The following is a 22,180-nucleotide window of genomic DNA, read 5'->3' on the forward strand; positions in this document are numbered from 1 at the left end:
TCACTGATAAAATACAAATTATGGCACTTAGATAGTTAGATTTAGCCTACTTGTTGCAGCCCAATATTTGTTTTCTGAAACCCAGGTTTTTCAAAAAGCTGATGCGGGCATTTTACCCTAAAATTACACATTCTCCAAAAAAGGATGCGGGCGGTGTACCAGAAACATAATTACCAATTGGAGTGGCCTTACCAATCTGCAGCCAGCATCAGGGATTTAACTGCATGATTATTTGCAATTTTGAAACTTGTACATTTTATACCAGCGTATCTTCTTCAAGTCTTTGAGCATTGTTATCTACCCAACTTGCAGCAGTTACAGCATATTATTATAATACACTAATAATTAAATACACTTGAATTATTACTGTAGATAGCTATTCTAAGTCTGCTGTAACTATTATGGATAGAAAAATGATGCGTAAGGTGGAATGCTTCAAATATGGCTATTATAATGCAGACAAAACTACTTATAGCAGCATCTTGAAAACTTAGCGACCAGCCACAGATATACACTGAATGAGAATAATTATGGAATAATAGGCTGGATACAAGAATAACAAAAAGAATAATAAGAGAATTTTTTGGGAAATTCTGGAAAGAATAATAGTTAAAATTTTGAGCATAATAGGCTCAGGCCTAAGCTGAACCCTCTATGCAGTGACATGTTCATTCAAACCAAGATCCCATCTGGTATAATTCTGAGATAAGGCATTGCATCAATCGACTTAGAACACTCCGTCGTAGATACAAATGTCATCCTACAAATCATATCTCCAGCATCATCAACTCCATTGAAAATACACTTCAGGACAAAATTAAAGTGGCTAAGCAGGATTTTGAATCACATCTTGTTAATTGTTACACCTCATCTAATGATAACAAAATGTTTAAATACCTTAGATCTATCACCAAGTCCAGAAGTGTTCCATCAGTCATGAACTCTGAGTCTTTGAATGCTAATACTGACCACAGTAAAGCCAACCTATTTAATCAATAATTTTCATTCAGTTTTCCATGATCCATTTTCTATCCCGAAGATTGATGACCTCCCAGCTATACACAACTCATTACAATCAATTACCATTACTGTTGCAGATGTTCATCAAGCTCTAATCTCATTAGATGTCAACAAATCTGATGGAATTGACAACATCTCCCCTAGAGTACTACAAAGTTGTGCTGTAGCTCTTAGTGAGCCACTTTATCATCTATTTATTCAATCACTCCACCACTCTTCTTTACCAACCTGTTGGAAAATCCACAAAATCGTGCCCATAGTTAAGGTAGGTGATTCTAATTGTGTTAAGAAATATTGTCCTATTTCGTTATTATCTATTGTATCAAAAGTTCTTGAAAGATTAATCTTTCACAAGATTATCTCTCATATTAGCAAGTCTATCAGTCCATCCCAGTTTGGTTTCACCAAAAATTGTTCTACACTACAACAGATGCTAATTTTCACTAATCAAATCATCAACAGTCCCTCACAAACAGATGTTATTTACCTTGACATCAGCAATCCTTTTGATTCAGTGTCACATAGTATCTTACTGATCAAGCTGTGGCCAATGGGCATAACTGGTACTCTATGGTTTTGGTTCAAGAACTATTTGACTAATCGCTATCAAAGGGTTTCTATCAACAATTGCTATTCTGATTTACTTCCAGTAGTTTCTGGTGTTCCACAAGGAAGTATTCTTGGTCCCTTGCTGTTTTTAGTTTACATCAATGACATGTCTTCATACTTTCATGAAAGCCAACTACTCAAATTTGCTGACGATGCCAAGTGCTTTATCCATATTAGTACACTCTTTGATCATAAGGCTCTTCAAGATGATATCACTGCTCTTTTAACTTGGTCAAGGGATGTTGATCTGGATTTTAGTTTAAAGAAATTTATTCATTTATCATTCAAACATAAACTCAACACCTCTTATTCTATGTCCAATTCAATTATACCTCATGTCAATTCTCATAAAGATCTTGGATTAACATTATCTGAAGACCTAAGTTGGGATAAACATTACAAAGACATCACTGCTCGAGCATACAAAATGCTTGGACTAATTCACCATACTTTTTCCCCCACTCATTCACCTTCTACATTGGTTAGACTGTATATATCATTGGTAAGATCACAGTTACTCTACTGTACGCAAGTTTGGCGTCCTCACTTAATGAAAGACATTTTAAACCTTGAAAGAATACAACGTCGTGCCACTAAATACATCTTGAGTGATTACACTAGTTGTTACAAAGACCATTTGATAAATCTGAGGCTCCTCCCTTTAATGTACATATTTGAACTTCAAGACATACTGTTTGCTATTAAATCTATCAAATCACCAACTAATCAGTTCAACATCAATAACTACATCACTTTCAACTCTACCAATACTAGATCAGGCTCCAGCAACAAACTCTTGTTACCTCAACATCTTAACAACATATCGCGACATTCTTATTTCCATCATTTACCATCCCTGTGGAATGCCATACTAATTCTGGACCTAAACATGTCAGTTTGTTGGCTGAAATCTAAACTGAAATCATATCTGTGGGACCATTTCCTGACTAACTTTGATGAAAACAATAACTGCACTCTACATTACTTATGTCCATGCTCCAGAAGTCACCAAACTAAACCTCCAACTACCAATTTTAATCACTTATAATCTTAACCATGTAACTATGTAATTACTTAAGTAGTTAGTATTAATTGTACATATTTTATGGCTGTTTGTTGCTACCAACAGACCTTTGGTGTAATTTTTTTACACCATAAAGCCTAAATAAATAAAATAAATAATTTTTCAGTAAACCCACATTCACTGATGTTTTACTGAAAGTTTGAAACTTAGTAAAACAATATGTTCCTTATACTTAAAGTTACTGACATTTTACTATCAGTATAACTGGATACAAGTCACAGTAAAGCAGCTTAACAAATTAGTAAACTAAGAACCTTCAAGCAGTGTCTTTGCTAGAGCTTTGGATAAAGATAGAACTTTTCCCTGTACAGTCTGTAGTATGAGAAATTAGCAGCTTAATTGATAAAAATATTGCAGTTTCTGTTGGATGATAACAAAAAGTACAGTCCCCACACCTTCAATATCAGAAACACCAAATAGAAAAGGCTCAGTGCAGTGCTGCTCGCTTTATTAAAAATGACTTCTCCTATCACAGTAGTGTAACTACCATGCTCAAACATCTTAAGTGGCCACTACTCGAACACCGCTGGAAGAAATTTATTAAAATTGATAATGTTTTACAAAATATTACATGGTCTTGTTGACATTTCATTTACACTTATATCCTTTCAACACCTACCCGTGGACACAACCAGTATTTCGTGACCCCTTTTGATAGAACTGATACATATTTAAATTCTTTCCTATCCTCTGCTATCAATATGTGGAATTCTCCACCTGATTCATTAGTTGAACTGGATGATTTAAACCAATTTAGAGATGATGTATCCTTATACCTCTTCCCAACAGACTGATTTTATGTATGATTATCTGTGTGCTTATACTCTTTCTGTGAGTTCTAACAATAATAATAATAATAACAAAATAATTAAACAGAAGGCTTTTCTCCTGTCACGGTTGTGGAATGGGAAGTATTGTGATAAGCCCACAATACCCCTGAAAAGTACGTTTCATATGTTTCTTCAGCACTGACTTTAGCATTCTATTAAATTGTTCCACGTGACCATTCCATTGCACTGAGGGTGGTTAGCCATCATATTTAATTTCTTGATTCCTAACAGTTCATTTTGCATGAGACATAACGATAGATTAGTACCTCTATCTCTTGCAATGGCTCTGGCACACACTTTTTCTTTCATTAGCAGCTCAGTTATATATATACACTTATAGCCATCTGGTCAAGTGCAGGATACACCACCATAGGTTCCTTTATGAAGAAGTCTTGAAAAACTATGACATAACAATTCCCATTAGCATAGGCGACGGAAATGGGGGGCTAGGGGGCTGAAGTCCCCTTGATTTGCTGAGGATGGGGCTTAGCCCCCCTCAGAATGATATCACACCAAAATAATATCCTTCTTGGAGAGGGGTTGAAAACCGTGATAAAGATTGAGATACTCTAATACTGCAGGGCCGGAGGAGGGAAAATTGAGTTGGTCAGGCCATTGACTATAATGTTGAAATTGCTACTATATACATGCCAATGAGAGAGGAGCTGTTGCACAGTGTGCGAAGTGTGAAGCACGAGCATTCTAGGGGGTCTGGGGGCATGCCCCCACAGGAAATTTTTGAAAACTCAGATATGCAATTTTAGTGATATTTCACTGCTAGCTAGCTATATAAATATGCTCAAGCTTATCTGTTGTTCTTCAGACTTTCTATACTATGTATAATTGTAGACCTGACATACAGGGGACACAGCATGAAACTTGCTGTATGGTTCATTTAGTTATAGCTAGCAATTAGAAGTTCAAGGGGGTCTGGGAGTGCAACCCCCAGGAGCTGCAGAATTTTTGCCATTTAAAGGCTTGAAAATGCCTTAAAATTTGAAATTGATGCTAAATTTTAAAGTAGCAACTTGCAACTTTCCTCCCCAAATTTCACAGGGAACCCATGCAGCATGGCCCCCTTTAGCTAGGATGTAATTACTATACAGTGAATTCACACAGCTACAATAAAAAGCTACACAGCTACAAAAATACAGTATTATACTACTATACTGGTTTGTATGAAGTGAACAGATCATCACGTAAATATACTGGTGGACAGTCACGAGACCAATCAGTATTCGAAAATGGCGCGATGTGGGTAAGACTGAGAGTTTGCTCAGTATCTCGACAGGACGAGTGGGTAGTTGAAGAGGAGTGATTTCTACTCAACATCTCATCCAGATGGCCATCATGTAATGTATGGGTGTACAGCTTCTTGCCGTGGAATGAGTCATCTGGTTTGTCACTGCCAGCCTTTCGCTCAGTAAAAGAAGCCAAGAGAGACAAGCCAAGGAATGCTAATGATTATTTTATGAAGACTGAATTGTGATATAAGTGTGCTGGTTTAGAATCAAAAAAGGCACTTGCCTTACACATGATAAATGCCAACTGTTAGCACACGTGATACTGTACGTAGAACCCACAATCATTTCTGTACAAAACGATACGAATGCTATGCTGTACTGTAAGGTATTTGGAGGTACTATATGTGTAGTTCTGTGCTTTAGTTAGGCTGAGAAACTAGGTAACTACTCGTCATGCATTTTCAATAACATCTGTAAAATGTACGTAGCTACATGTAGGTGTGATCGTCCAAAGATTGCATGAGAGTAATGTTCAGCTAGTTGGTTCAACTCCAGATTATTGGTCCGGCTCAGGCCTGACCAACCGGACCGTCTCCTCCGGCCTTGAATAGAACCGTCACTCTAATAAAGCAGTGCATGTGTATATAGCGAGCTATGTAAAGATTTTTATGTAGTTTATCAGCTATAAATGGGTAGCTGGTGCATTGAGGTTGGCAGCTATTATCAAATGGTTGTGACCTCTTTATTTGGTCTCACCTTACCAAACCAAGACAATGTAGTCCCTCATTCCATAAGTCTGGGCCCCCCTCATATCAACTACTTCCTCTGCCCCTGCCCATTAGTCATTATAAGAAGAACCATTATACAGTGACATTGACTCACGTGACCAGGAGAGTTGCAAAATAAATCGTCGTCCTTCACTGGCCGCGGTGCTCGTAATTCTACCCTCGGGGGCGTAGGCATTCCCCCCCCCCCCCCCCCCCATCACTAAATGATTTTTTAAAACCTTCGTCACAAGTTTACCAGTATTAAACTGACACGCAATTGCAAATGACTGTAAATTATGTACACTACTACGCGGTATCACCAGGGGTTGCTAGTGAATGCGCACACACAACATTCAACTCGTTCGTGAATCCATCGAACGAAAATATTAGAGACATACTTCTATATTTAGCCTAGATTACTCGCGTGATAGAACATTATTGAATCTAAAAAGAGTGACCGGCACCCGCTTCTCCGCGGCAGGAGTCACAAGTGACAAAGGAGACCAGATGACGCTACGAACCTACTGCCTACGAGGTGATAAAGTGTTAGCTAAATAAATGTACCAAGTTTATTTTATCGAGTCGATCACACTGGACCTTTGTACGTACGGCAGTGCAGTCTGTTTTTACTTTGTCAGTCAGTCAGCCAGGTGGATCAGTCAAGCTTACAAGTTCTGCTAGCAAGACAGGTGGGATTTCGTGCAATACATGGCATTTCAATTACGCCGAGTGAAGTGAGTGAATACGTCATCCTGTCAGCAGTGTGCTAGGACTGCAGCACAGGCTGTGGCTAACGTTAAGTAACCTGTATTTGCACTGAAGTATTAGCTCTACCGGACTGTGGATGAATTTGTTGGAGTACAGTTGTGGCACGTGCGATGATGTTCGACGAATATAGCTACCTCGATTTTACGTTGTGTGCCATCTTCCTCTTTGGGTTCCTTTCCCTCACATTTTGACCTTAGGTTGCGAGAATGCCTTAGTAGAATCTTGTGTTGTGGAATTTCTGATAGTAGTTGGACACAAGCCACCTTGCCATTTAGGTTAGGAGGCTTGGGCCTACGTGAATCTGAGCGTTCTGCTGCTCCTGCATTTGTGGGGTCCTGTAATTCTTCCCGTATTTTAGTGTCTCGTTTAGTGGAAACTTTTGATGTTTTTATGCCATTTCCCGGGGAGGATTGTTCCCTCGCTTTCTTTGAAGGTATGTCTGTTTCTGTGTTGCAAAACTCCTCTCAAACTGACCTTCAAGCCATTTTAGATGATTCACTTTTTAAACAGCTTGTAAGCAGTTTCACCATTCGTGATCAAGCACGTCTGCGTGCTTTATCACATTCTTCTGGCACCAGCAGTGGTTGGCTTAAATCACTTCCACAGCCTGCTTTGGGTCTAGCTATTCCTCCTCATGATTTTACTATAGCTTTACGTTTGTGGCTTGGCATTCCTTTGTTCCCTTCTTTACCACTCTGTACTTGTCTATCTGTCATTGACCAGTTTGGTGATCATCTGCTGGGGTGCTCTCATGGTCCCTTGAGGATCCAGCGTCATAATGCTTTAGTGTCTGTTGTACACCATGCCTTGCTCCAAGATCACCCTGGTGTTCTTAGGGAGCAAGGCATTCCATCTGACCGATCTCGTCCTGGCGACATATACCACCCTGACTTTCATCTTGGTCGTCCTGCCTATTTTGATCTCTCCGTCAGGAGTACCACTCAGTCTACTGTCATATCTTCTGCTTCTTCTCAGGCTGGGGTGGCCGCTGCTGTTGGTGAGATGGCTAAGGACAACCAATACCAGGACATTGTAAATGATAATGGAGGAGATTTTATCCCTCTTGTATGTGAGACCTTTGGTGTTTGGTCACCATATGCCCTATCAATTTTAGGATCCATAGCTGACAGAACAACTGTTAGAAACGGTTTACCACGAAAGTTTGCTAGGCGCCAACTTCTCCAGCAACTGTCTGTGACTTTGTGGAGGTACAATGCAAAAATGATACTCCGCCAGTATTCGCTTACTGCTGAGGACGAATTTCCTGACTTTGACATTGGTTAAGTTAAGTACGTATAGGTAGTAATAAGTATACAGTTAGGTAATAAGTAGTAGTATGTTGTAGTTTTCAGTATGTATCTGTGTAGCTTCCTCTTTCAGACAAAACTGGTATATTGGAAGCAGTCAGTACTGAAATAGTTACGTAGCTAGTTCTTTAAGCTGTAATAATACAACACCGTATGTTGGCTATCCCACCATTGGGTCATTAGCCTTTTTTGCAATCATGAATGATTTTGAGTGTTTCGTGGGGTATGCCTGCCCCTCCATCACCTTCTGGCTAGCTACGCCCCTGTCTACCCTTAAACGCTGTTGTACCGTGGCACTTTTAACGGCACCACTAAAGGCGAGCGTAATTACCATTGTTACAGTCGTTTGTAGTTTTTTTCGTAATATAGATGGGCACCAATTGGAAATTCCGTTCAAGAGACCAAGATCACCCAATAGTACGCCAGTCAGATAAGTCGGCTAAAGTAGATGTATGTGTTAAATGTAATGAAACGGTGGTTGAAGATTGTATTTCCTGTGATTGGTGCTCTGAATGAGAGCATAGATCCTGTGCCTCCATCAAAACACACTGTAGTGTGTCGTGCGGCCCAAGAAGCCGGCGCGCCATACCGTGAGTATATTGACAGGAAGAACGAAAACGTCATTTTCACACCTTTGTATCTCGGTGATCACTTATCTGATTGGAACCAAATTTGCTACACAGTTGCCCGCCAGCCAAGGGAGTCTACATTACAAATTTGAAGGAAATCGCTCCAGCCATTTCCGAGATACGAGCTGCCAAAGTTTGGTTTTTTTTTCTTCGTTTTTTTCTTCGTCTTTTCGCACACTTACAAAAATTGCTATAACTAGCAAACGCGTACTCAGATCGCCTAGAAATGTGGCACACAGAAAGGGAGTCCAAAGGCGAATCCTAGCATCAAATTTGGTACAAATCCGATAAATGGTTCAGGAGTTATGGCCGATTATTCGCGTAAAACAAGATCGATTTGTTGTCACGCCTACAGGGTAAACCGCTTCATGGGATGAGTTGAAAATTGCTATGTAGATGGAGTAACCATCGTAGGAGTGCCTTTTGGTGGTTTCAAAGGAATCGAGATAAAGACCACGGAGATATGACACAAAACCCAACCTGTGTCACAATTACGCGATCGATTTTTATGAATAAAAAGGTATTAGTTTTCACGCCTACTAGGCAAACCGCTTAGAGCAATGAGCTGAAAATCGGTGTATAGCTGGAATAATCTTCATAGAAAGTCCTTGCAGTAGTACAGAAGAATCGGATTACAAAACACTGAGTTATGATTCGAAAGCCAACTCCGTGTAGCAAATGCGAGATCGAGATACTCTAATAGAACAGTCACCCTAATAGAGCATTCGGCTAATTTATTTACTCCATTATAGAATTTTATTACATCACAAGTTATTCTGTAGGGAGTTCAGCTGCAAACAGTTAATCTTATAGACAGTTCAGCAAGAAGACAGTCACCATGTGGAGAGTAAGCAAATATACCACTATAGAGATTCAGAACATTACAAGTCACACTGAAGAAAGTTCAGCTATAAACAAGTCATGCACTGTGTAGAGAATTCAGCTACAATTAAGTCACTCTCTAGAGAATTCAGTTACACAGAATTCAGCTACACACAAGTCACTGTGGAGAGAGTTCAGCTACAAACAAATTACCCTTTAGAGTGATCAGCTACAAACAAAACACTTTGCAGGGTGTTCAACTGCAACAAATCAATTACCTTTAGAGCGATCAGCAATGAACAAATCAACACAAATCTACCTGTAGAGAGATCAGCTAGAAACAAATTACCCTGAAGAGAGTTCAGCTACAAAAAATCACCCTGTAGAGACATCAGCTAGAAACTAGACACAATGTAAGGAGTTCAACTACAAGCAATCACCCTGTAGAGAGTTCAGCTAAAACAAATCAACCTGCAGAGAGATCAGCTACAAACAAATCACCTTATAGAGAGTTCAGCTACAAACAGATTACCTGTAGAGAGATCGGCTACAAACAAATCAACCTGCAGAGAGATCAGCTATATACACACAAATCAACTTGTAGAGAGATCAGCTACAAACAAATCACCCTGCAGAGAGATCAGCTAGAAACTACACACAATGTAAGGAGTTCAGCTACAAACAAATCACCCTGTAGAGAGATCAGCTACAAACTAGACACAAAGTAAGGAGTTCAGCTACAAGCAAATTACCCTGTAGAGAGTTCATCTACAAACAAATCAACCTGTAGAGCAATCAGCTAGAAACAAATCACCCTGAAGAGAGGTCAGCTACAAAAAATCACCCTGTAGAGAGATCAGCTACAAACAAATCACCCTGAAGAGAGGTCAGCTACAAAAAAACCACCCTGTAGAGAGATCAGCTACAACAAATTGCCCTATAGAGAGATCGGCTACAAACAAATCAACTTGTAGAGAGTTCAGCTACAAACAAATTACCCTGTAGAGAGATCGGCTACAAACAAATCAGCCTGTAGAGAGTTCAGCTAAAACAAATCAACCTGCAGAGAGATCAACTACAAACAAATCACCTTATAGAGAGTTCAGCTACAAACAAATTACCCTATAGAGAGATCGGCTACAAACAAATCAACCTGCAGATAGATCAGCTACACACAAATCAACTTGTAGAGAGATCAATTACAAACAAATCACCCTGTAGAGAGATCAGCTAGAAACTACACACAATGTAAGGAGTTCAGCTACAAATAAATCACCTTATAGAGAGTTCAGCTACAAACAAATCACTCTGTAGAGAGATCAGCTAGAAACTGGACACAATGTAAGGAGTTCAGCTACAAGCAAATCACCCTTTAGTGAGTTCAGCTACAAACAAATCAACCTGCAGTGAGATCACCTACAAAAAAGCACCTTGTACAGAGTTCAGCTACAAACAAATTACCCTGTAGAGAGATCGGCTACAAACAAATCAACCAATAGAAAGATCAGCTACACACAAATCAACTTGTAGAGAGATCAGCTACAAACAAATCACCCTGTAGAGAGATCAGCTAGAAACCAGTCACAATGTAAGGAGTTCAGCTACAAGTAAATCACCCTGTAGAGAGTTCAGCTAAAACAAATCAACCTGCAGAGAGATCAGCTACAAATAAATCACTTTATAGACAGTTCAGCTACAAACAAATTACCTTGTAGAGAGATCGGCTGCAAATTAATCAACCTGCAGAGAGATCAGCTACACACAAATCAACTTGTAGAGAGATTAGCTACAAACAAATCACCCTGTAGAGAGATCAGCTAGAAACTAGATACAATGCAAGGAGTTCAGCTACAAGCAAAATCACCCTTTAGTGAGTTCAGCTACAAACAAATCAACCTGCAGTGAGATCACCCACAAAAACGCACTTGTACAGAGTTCAGTTACAAACAAATCACCCTGTAGAGAGATCAGGTAGAAGAATTCACCTTGTAGAGAGTTCATTTACAAAGAAACCATCATATAGAGAGTTCAGCTACAAAGAAATTACCCAGTAGAGAGTTCAGCTATAAGAAGTCACCTTGTAAAGAGTTTAGCTACAAAGAAACCATCATGTACAGAGTTCAGCTACAAAGAAACCACCTGTACAGAATTCAACTACAAACAAATCACCCTGTATAGAGATCAGCTAGAAGAAGTTACCTTGTAGATAGTTCAGCTACAACAATTCACCCTGTAGAAAGATCAGCTAGAAGAAGTCACCTTGTAGAGTGTTCAGTTACAAAGAAACCATCATGTAGAGAGTTCAGCTGCAAACAAATCACTCTGTAGAGAGTTCAGCTACAAAGAAACCGCCATGTAGAGAGTTCAGCCTCATACAAACTACCTTGTAGAGAATTCAACTACAACAAATCACCCTGTAGAGAAGAAGTTACCTTGTAGAGAGTTCAGCTACAAAGAAACCACCATGTAGAGAGTTTAGCTGCAAACAATTCACCTGTAGAGAGTTCAGCTAGAAACAAATCACCCCGTAGAGAGATCAACTGGACGAAGTCACCTTGTAGAGAGTTCAGCTACAAAGAAACCATCATGTAGAGAGTTCAGCTGCAAACAAATCACCCTGCAGAGAGTTCAGCTACAAAAAAAATCACCCTGTAGAGAGTTCAGCTAGATGAAGTCACCTTATAGAGAGTTCAGCTACAAAGAAACCATCATGTAGAGAGTTCGGCTATAAAGACACCACCATGTAGAGAGTTTAGCTGCAAACAAATCACCTGTTACAGAGAGTTCAGCTACAAAGAAACCATCCTGTATATAGTTCAGCTACATTTCAAGTCACCCAGTAGAGAGATCAGCTGCAAAAAAATCCTGTGGGGAATAATGAGCATGTAATAAATATATGTATATAATTTGTATAATTACTAATAAAATCAAAAATAATTGAAGTACTAAAATTCTTCTTTAAGTTCTTTCTTCTTCCTGTGGTAAAGAAAAAAACACATGGGTTAAAAAAGCCCCAAAGCCAGCCATAGGCCGGCTTTGCAGTATACAAATACAAAAAGAAGTGATATCTAATCAAAAACAGCCAAGCTGTAAAAAAAGGTGCGGCCCCCATAAAGGCCATGGTGAAAAAAGATGTGAAATCCAAGGTGGCAGCCAAGAAATGGCTGTGATGGTAGGTTAATGGTTACATTTTAATAACGGCAATTCAGGTGAATTTTGTGCCACTTGGTCTTGGCACCAAATTCACCTGAATTGTTGTTATTAAAATGTAACCATTAACCTACCATCACAGCCATTTCTTGGCCGCCACCTTGGATTTCACATCTTTTTTCACCATGGCCTTTATGGGGGCCGCACCTTTTTTTACAGCTTGGCTGGTTTTGATTAGATAGATAATACACGCGCTATGGATAGGAAACTTTTCACGTGAGCCTATAGCAACCTGTAGAAAAGACGTGGCACGCACCTCGTTTCGCGTGTCTTAGTGAAAACAATTCAGTCTCGCTATAAGACGTTGTGGTAAGCACCTTAAAATGTTAGATTATTGAATACATTTGTAACTTTATATTTTTGTTGCTTAAAGCGGGTCCATTGTATGTCAGCTTGCCAATACTAGTAAATACGATTTTTCATCTTTTACGAGCGAATGTTCGTCTTTTTCGCTTGTAAATCACACATTATAGGCCTTTGCTGGTGTTATGTGTATTCGTGGTGTAGCTAGTTAGCCGTATTCATTAACCTTGAATAATAGTGATGATCTCTGCATCATCTGATTTACCAGCATCTTTGCTTTGGTTTCCTTTGATAATATTCCACGTTGTTGAATTGTCTTAGTTTTAGGCTACCTACTTTATGTATTCCTGGGTTAACAGTAGACATTGATCTGTTACTTTATATCTAATTTGTTGTTTTCTGCTATAGCTCAATTATTCATTGTAGCTATTTCTTGATTTCACCTGTTACACATAATGGTGTCAGTGTAACAACAGTTTATCTGGGTATGCCTGGTAAACCTAAAAGGCCAAGAGGTCATGGGTATGGTAGGAGAAGCAAGAAGTGCATTGGGCGACAGTTTAAATCATCAAAGAAGAGGCAGTGCTGCAAATGAAAGTACACCAGCACATGAAGAGGTATGCAACTTTGTGTGTTGCTGTGCAATCTTGAGCTAAAATATTAGGATACCCTTGCAAGTTTGTATGCTAGTTTGTCTACTGTAACACTACCAAAGGGATGGATTATTAATAAATTTGATGATGAAATCCAATGTATACAATTACGACAACAGCAGTTGGGCACTCCAATTATTATTTTTCATGTTTTGCAAATTAGAAGCAATTTAACTTGGGAACTTCATACTGCTAACCATTTAATATCTCCAGAATCTGATTTACTATACAAACAGCTACACATCTAACAGCAGAGAGTGCAGAAAGGCTTATCCACCATATTAACAGTTGTCATCTTTGTACTGGTAACTCAGACAAACAATTTGTTGAGTTGGCAAAACAAAGGAAGGGAAGATTTCTAACCAGAACAGGAGATTTACATCAAATAATATTATGTCAGAATCAATGTGGCAAAAGTAAGGGTGGCGTAATGATGGTTTATTCAAATGCCTCACCATCAGACATGGTGCAATACTATCAACGCATATCATATTGGTCACTGCCGGTTTAGTGACACCAAAATAGCCATCAACAATGCATTGCAATTGTTTCAGGTGGTTCTAGTGAATGTAGTACCAACCATGTTTGAGTCTGTTGTTTTGCATTTTCAGTTATGATCACTGAAATTGAACATCTCCAATACCTTCTTTGTGTCCTACAATAGGCCATCAGCTTTGATTTCATATTTGATAAACACTACAAAACCATCAACATACACAATTGCACATTCTTCAATAGCAATAACAAACATAACAATAACCTTTCCCTCATAATGGTGTACGCAGTGGAGAAGGGTGTCATTTTAATTGAAACAAGTGACCCATCACACCAACTGATTATACACAATTATAAATTTATTAGCAGCAATAACAAATTTGGTATAGCCAAGAGTTCATAATACTATATTATGAACTCTTGGTATAGCCCATATCTTCCTCTCAGGGCATAAAAGGATGTGTTACACCTGCAGCATGGTTTTTAAACATTTACAGTAAGTAGGCATGAGGCTATTATGCTCCAAAAATTGAGCATTATGCTTTTGAGCAGTGCTCAAAAAATCGCCTATTGTGCTTTTGAGAATTGCCCATTATTCCCAAAATTATGCCACCATAGGCGTATAGTTGGTTAATAATACCAGTTTACTGCTGTATCACACCATTTTCATTGATGTTTTAAGCTTCAAATAGTCTTGAATTCTTTAGCTGGTTGCTGTATTAGAGTATTTCATTTCAATGTGACTGCTTTATTAGAGTAAATAATATTCAGTATTCTGACTGCTCTATTTAGAGTATCTCGATCTTTTTTAATGGAATTGTGCAACCTATGGATTTTCCTACTGTTAAAGCTTTATTATCACCTCAAAATGCTAGCATAATTCCTGATTCCCACATATACCTATTATGCCCGAAATTATGCCGGCATAATCGCCACATCCCTAACAGTAAGGGCTTGATGTACACGTACAGCTGGTCAACTTAAACAGACTCTATCACCAGTCATTAATATTTCTTAGTGACATAGAATTCCCAAATATGAGCGCTATGGTGCTAAAGGAAATGATTTGAATCAATTCCTGAATATAAAGTTGTCAATAACAACAATGCATCAGCTAATGGCAACAGTATTTGCTACTGCCATGGACCATTTGTTAGTTGCCTTTAACAATGTTATGATTGGACAGAAGAATAATTTTATCCTGGAGATAAGATTACCCTGTCATTAAAAAAATCATCAGTATTCAGAAATCCTATATATGTCTTTTTTGCAAATTTCACAAATGCTTCATCACCACCTTGTGGAGTAAGTTTCTCTAGCACATCTCATCAAATCAACTTTGTACATCAGCACTGTACTATCAAGGCACACGGTAGCATGTCGTGCGGCTAAGAAGCCAACACACAACACCTGTGAGTACATTGACAGGAAGAAAGAAAATGCAATTTTCACACCTCCGTAGCTCTGTTTTGCCTTTACGAAACAAGATTTTTACTGTGGACATGCCCACCAATGCCAGTACTCCACATACCAAATTTGAGCAAAATAACATTAAGCATTCCTGAGATATGCGACTTCAAAAATTGGCTTAGTTTCTTCATTTTTTTTCTTATTATTTTTCTTCTTTTGCACACTTACAAAACTACCATAAAATGCAAATGCCACATCCGATTTCCTTGAAATTTGGCACACAGAAGGAGGTATAAAGGCACATTTTGGTACCATGCTTGGCTGGAATATGACAAACTGCATTAGCTACAAGTCATATGAGTCAAATTTCCTCTTAGACAATTTTCCTTCTAGAAGAAAATAAGGTATAGACTGACAGAAACAACCATCTGTACAACCATCATCATCTGTGTCCCAACATGATGCATCTCCATCACCATCTGTACCATCTGTACAACCCCATCTGTACCATCTGTACAACCCCATCTGTACCATCTGTACCATCCATCGTGTAGTGGATATGATCCACAACTGTAAGCCATGCTATGTGAGAAGGTGCCCACACAATTTGGTCAAAATAAGTGTCAAAATTAAGATACTGTTATATAACCCTTATACACATTGAAGCACAAGAACTTTATACTCTGTTATCAATCTGAATTAGAATCCTATGGAGCTTCTGGCCCTGATGGTATACCATCACAACTGTTAAAGGAACTATCTATTTATATTGCTACAGTTTTTGTCCTTATTTTCAATGCATTGCTTCATCAAGGCAAGTTTCCTCTTGATTGGAAGACTGCTACAGTTGTATTAATTATAAGAAAGGCTGTCACACTAACCCTTCAAATTATAGGCCAATATACATTTGTTGCAAAGTTTTTGAGCATGTTATATCTTCAGCTATATCTCAACATGCATATCATCATAATAACATGGTTTTAGAAAAATCGATCCTGTGAAATACAGTTTTTAAAATCCATCAATGCCATTGCTATGACATTAAACAATAGTAAAAAGAACAGATTTATTATTTTTGGTTTTTTCTAAAGTTTTGATAAATTGCCTCACCACCGACTTTTGTATAAGCTTGCACATTATAGCATAAACAGCTCTTTATTAAACTAAATCAAAGAGTATTCATCTAATAGACGTAATTTTGGATGGAGCCACCTGCAGTTCTTCACAGGAGTACCATAGGGTTCTGTGTTAGGTCCCCTACTCTTTTTCTTTATATCAATGGCTTATACCAAGTGAAATATCCTCTACTATTAGACTTTATGCCAATGATGTCATCATCTATAGACATATCTCTAATGAAGATGTACTTAAATTGCAAGAAGATCTGGTAAAATTAACTCAGTGGGCCAAAGACTGACTGTATATGTATGAATGATACTAGTGTGTACAGAAAGAGTTTGTCAAACGAGTAAGAATTTATAAATTGTGACAGCTCTGAGAGAATCTGACATCTTCACACAAGACTAACTTTTAGGGTTGTACGATAATAAATTTCTAGTATGTCAATAATGTTACTCAATGTCACCATTATCACAATACTCAATGTCACTATCATCATAATGCATGCACAAACCACAAGTACCTATGTAAAATATTCTAACCTTTGTAAATTTACATGTTATAGATTTGTTTCCTTTAATTTTAACTACTGTCAGTATGAATTGTCATGACAACAGTAACTACACTGACAACCTTCACAATAATGGCATAATGCATTTTGTGGACTGAACTGATTGTCTGGATTAATGGAGTGAGCTGGAAACAACTTCTTAACACTTATCCATGAATTATCAATCTCTTGCCAATTATGATGCAATAGTCACATGCAGTTACTAGGCTGCAGCTGGAGGCTTCAAATATCAGCAAACACCCTAAACTTCTATATCCTGCATACTTTCTTGTTTTTTTTAAAATGCTGTATTTGATGTCAGATTGATTAATTCTGTCATGGTGATTCTCGTTGCGTAAGATGTTTTTTAGATGATTTTAAGGACAGAATTTAAGGTGGCACTCATCATTTTATGGGCAATCCCTACTTAAACATTACTACCATCTAAAATGTGTGGACCAGCAAAAATATAACTTTTTGTGTATCATTGATCACACAAAACACTCTCTAGTGTGGGACTAGTTTGAATTCAAGGCTTATTGGAGCCTGTCAAAAATTCTGAATATTTTAACACCTTTATTAGTCACATTGGTTTTAGTCAAGTTTCACTCACTAATATAGTAATAATTGGAGAAGCTGATTGTGGGTTTTAGTTCTATACACATTTTTATTAACATACATATTCTTTACCACATAAAAATAACATTTTAAGTTCAAATATGCATCATAGAAAAACATGGGAGGTCTCTAGATGATGTATACTAGTGGATGACACAAAAGAGGACAAGGTAAGTCCATAATGCATGCAAGCTATTACTCAGTAACATTTATTGTTAGCATATACAAAAGAAACACAAATAATGAAGAAGTCTTTTGCTGCACTTGTACAATGAGAGAAAAACTGGTGCATGACATGAAAAGTTACACAGTGGAAAAGAAACTCATACCTGCCCTATTGGAGGACTTTGCTACTCTTTATACTGTAACTGGCACTCATCATTTTATGGGTAAAAACCCTACTTAAATAGACTACTACTGTCTAAAATGTTTGGGCCATCGGACGTAACTTTTTGTGTATTGCTGACCACACAAAACACTCACTAGTGTGGGGCTAGTTTGAATTAAACATTGTATTGTGTATTCCAGGCTCATTGGAGCCTGCCAGAAATTCTGAATAGATGCAAAAGTCATGATGGCAGTGCTAGTCAAGTTTCACTCACTACAGTACATGGAGAAACTGATTGTGGGTTTTAGTTTTATGTACATTTTAGCACATAAAAATAAAGAAAACATTTTAAGTTCAATTAGAAATAGAAAAACAACTGTATGCATACTAGTAAACGACACAATAGAGGACAAGTGTAAGTCCATAATGCATGCAATCTGTTGCTCAGTAACATTAATTTTATTGTTAGTACAAAAGAAACACGAAAAATGAAAAGTCAGTCCTGAAATGATATGGAAATTGCACCCTATACTACTTCAGGAAATGTGCAAATTTTATGTACACCAGAAATATGGAATTTCTGTACATTTACTGGGGATTTCCGAATACCTGAAATACATGCAGCTTTTTTCCTGTGTTAAAACATCTTTAATTGATGCATTATGATTAGCATAATATGCACATACTTACAATATGTGACCGGATTTTGGAAAATCAGCCTTATTGTCATATTTTGCAACTGGAATATTAATGATCAAAATAAGACATTATAATTTCTACTCAGCTTTACAGTGATTAGATCAGTAGTCAGTTCCCTGAATAACAAGAAATTCTGTGAAATATTTTAACAGGTGCATAATTATAAGTGCATTAGTGGTGACACATTAAGTGTAGGTTACTATGTGGTCCACATGTGACATTTAGACTGATATTCCAAAATCAGGTCACATAATGTAGACTAGACTCATCTACTATGTAGATTGTTGCATATATAAAAACAGTAACGTCTGTAGCTACTCCATGGACAAATAGGTTATAGCACCTACTATAGCAGCTACACCACTAATAACTGACACAATGATACAACAAAAACAAATTCCATATCCAATGCTAAACTGGCTGAGTTCATAAGCATATTTAGAAGATTTTGTGGCTTCCTCATAGTGACAAGCATTGAGTTCCCTGTCCACCTATAGGATAGAATATATGTAACACTATTATGTACAAGTATAAAGAAAAACTAGGACCATTGAAACAAAAAAGCAATGATACAAGTGAGATTACTTACACCTGCAGCTATACTCATTTTTAATTTATTTAATTGTTAATGTTATAGCCATAACTGAATGTCCACTGGTATAGCTGCAAGTATAGGCAACCTCACTCATTAATTATTGTTGTTATATAGCTTTTTATTTCTATGATCTCTAATGCAATTTAAATTTAATATATACCATATTTATACTTGGTTAAACTTTGTGGCGTTTATTACCTTAGTTCATAAAATCAACGTGGCGACTATTTGAATTTGACCAACACTCGACACTTGAAAATAATGTTAAAGACCTTATTCTCAAAATCGATAGTGACACCACTTAAGTGCAGCTACTATTGAAGGTGCAGCTACTATTGAAGGTGTTTAACTACAGTGTATATAAAGTACTTGTTTGTTTACTATTTTGTAACATCAATTGTCCAATTGATGACTGGTGAGCCAACACATACCATATCAAAGGGAAGAATGGTGCCATACTAAACAATTAATTGTCAAATGAACACATGCCCATTTCACTTCATTATCAATTACTAAAACGTGACATGGCCATTCCTTTTCATTTTCAGCTTTGTTATAGCTAAAGTGTTACAAATGAAGAACAGTATGAGAAGTGTCTCTACATCCGTTATGGAAAATACAGATGATTCTCATGATAGCCAGCACAAGAAACCATTACCATGGTACCTACTAATCAACACCTACATGGTAGCAGAGAAAGAAATGGAGCATAAAGGAGTAGCACATTCTTGCCTAACCAATACTGCCAAGCTGTTGGGGAGTTAGTAAAATGTAGAATATGGAATAACGGAATTGCGGAATAACAGAATAAGCAAAACTTATCTTTTGCAGATTGTACAACTAGTTATGTACTCTACAGTAATCGTACTTTATTTACCTTGTAACAGCTCTGCATGGCATGCCACGGCGATGGATAAACAGCAGCTGGGCGTGTATTAAATAGGACGATCACACAACCAATCATCCTAGAACAGTCTACCTTCCCTATAGCTATATTAGGGTTGAGACAAATAGTTTGAAGCTTCGTTTGGTCTCATGACATTTGGATGCTGTTTTACCCCACCAAAGCTTTGTTACCATGGATATCAACATGTTAAACCAGTTGTACAAGTATTATCACTCCTTGTGTGGAAGCTGCCATTTACATATTTTTTGATGTAATTGTAGTTTAAACAATGGTTATACTGGAGCTATAACAAAGTGTAGGAGGGTGTACACCCTAAGAACCATCAATTGTGGTCATTAATAGTTGACATGACATTTGCAACAAAACTTCGAAGCTTCAGTAACATTTTGAAAAGAAGCTTCGGAGGATGTATTTGTACATTCCTTCCAACCCTAAGCTATTCAAACCTTAAGAGTTTTGAAATCCATTTAAAGACAACACACAACCACTGCATTCCACTAACTCAATAGTGTGACTCTAATAAATTCGGTTGGATGCATGTGAAGGCCAACTAGTTTGACCTAAGAATAGAACTAGGTTTTAGTGCTTTGTAGCAATATCAATTAAGAAGTATATATAGTAAGTTTAGTGAATGTAGATTGTTCTAGGATGATTGGTTGTGTGCTCATCCTATTTAATGCTTGCCCAGCTGCTGTTTATATCCATCACTGTGGCGTGCCATGTAGAGCTGTTACAAGGTAAATAAAGTATGATTACTATAGAGTATATATTTGTACAATCTGCAAAAGATGAGTTGTGCTTATTCCGTAATTCTGTTATTCCGCATTTTACTAACTCCCAAGCTGTTGTAAACTGAGGAACAATAAGGCTGGTTTTGTGTGGTAATATAAGCCACAAATCTCTATTTTTGACTCAATTAACTCAATAAGATGAATGGAGAATTATGTACTTGACATGCAGAGAGTAAAAAGAGGGATTTGTGGTTTACATTACCACCCCAGCAATTCCTTCTTGTTTGTCAGTGATTCCTATTGCCATAAATCTTTCAAAATTTCCATTTTTTTTATTGATCTAGTTTGTGCACTTTTTATTAATCTATTAATTTTTAAACTGATAATCAAGATTGTTTTGGATACATAGCTACAGTCAACCATTTGGTGTATATACACAAGAAACTGATTGAATTGTGATGTGTATACAGAGTCTCCTAGCTTTTATAGCTGTAGAGCATGCTCTTAATTCCCAGACACAGATGACTGCTTTATTAGAGTATTTTGACATTAAATAGCCCGCACATGTACACTAATTACGGAATGAACATACCATAGTTTATCAGTATAGATTAAGTTTCTTGGTCTATACTAAGTTTTATAGAACAGATTTTATTAGTGACAAGCAGCCCACACCAGTAAACTCAATTCTGAATGTGTTTTTATGGCTTTGCAACTGTAATGGCATTTGCAAGTAGAAATGGCTCAGTTTGGGCTGTTTTCATTCACCAAAACAAGTCACAGATATGCACACTGATCCATTCGGCAAACCTTACTATTCATTTTTATTCCAAAATTCTGCTTCTAGACTTAGATAGCTATGCCTGTGATTATAGAATATGAATGAAGGGCAAAATTTCAGTTTTGTCTGAAATACACTTAGTGCTCCCTTTTCACTTGATATCCACTAGTGAACATATACTCCTTGTACAAAAACACTAGAAAGGTGTTTTGAATTGAAGGATGTTTTCTAAGGTGGCTTTTATGTGTGCGATCTATTAGGAGTTCTGCAAAAAACATGGAGCAATCCCTATTGTTACAGTAAGAACCATAAATGTGCAAAGCTTTGCACATATATCATATAGTATGGTAGTAACTGTATAGGGTTTGCACTTTCTCACAAAATAATATTGGCCAGAAACCAGCCACACAATACATTCATGGTGCCTTGGCAGTATTGGTTAGGTATAACCAAGTTCAAAAATGCCTTCAGTATGATCCAAATTGCTTTTACAAAAATTTAAAGATTTTATTTACCGACCGACCAACCAACTGACTGACTGACTGACTTACCGATGTCTTCAGACAAGCATAACTCAATAATAGCTGAGGTTATGGAATTGATTGTTCAACATCATGCTAAAGATCTATAGTATGACACTGAATGAACTAATTATATATAGCATACTTTTATGCTATTAAAATTAGAATATAATAATAGAC

At 37.4% G+C, this 22,180-nt stretch overlaps 2 protein-coding genes across 2 annotated transcripts in view; one reads left to right on the forward strand and one right to left on the reverse strand.

Annotated features, from left to right (window-relative positions):
- Nucleotides 1-6,485: 6,485 nt before the first annotated feature.
- Nucleotides 6,486-7,668, forward strand: LOC136256570 (uncharacterized). The gene is made up of 2 exons (XM_066049549.1): nucleotides 6,486-7,387; nucleotides 7,437-7,668. Exons 1-2 carry the CDS (start codon nucleotides 6,713-6,715, stop codon nucleotides 7,443-7,445), a joined length of 684 nt encoding a protein of 227 aa, XP_065905621.1. The 5' UTR covers nucleotides 6,486-6,712; the 3' UTR covers nucleotides 7,446-7,668.
- Nucleotides 7,669-18,720: 11,052 nt separating this feature from the next.
- The window catches only part of LOC136255676 (uncharacterized), a 77,510-nt gene continuing 74,050 nt past the window's right edge, over nucleotides 18,721-22,180 (reverse strand). Inside the window, exon 4 of the mRNA XM_066048487.1 lies at nucleotides 18,721-18,956. Coding sequence (XP_065904559.1) covers nucleotides 18,780-18,956 — 177 coding nt within the window. The 3' untranslated portion in view covers nucleotides 18,721-18,779. The remainder of the gene's footprint in view (nucleotides 18,957-22,180) is intronic.

Source organism: Dysidea avara, chromosome 5, assembly GCF_963678975.1.
Source record: "Dysidea avara chromosome 5, odDysAvar1.4, whole genome shotgun sequence".
In the NCBI taxonomy this organism is placed as follows: Eukaryota; Metazoa; Porifera; class Demospongiae; order Dictyoceratida; family Dysideidae; genus Dysidea; species Dysidea avara.

Coding starts and splice junctions, on each gene's coding strand:
- LOC136256570 (XM_066049549.1), top strand. CDS start 6,713: ATGCCATTTCCCGGGGAGGATTGTTCCCTCGCTTTCTTTGAAGGTATG.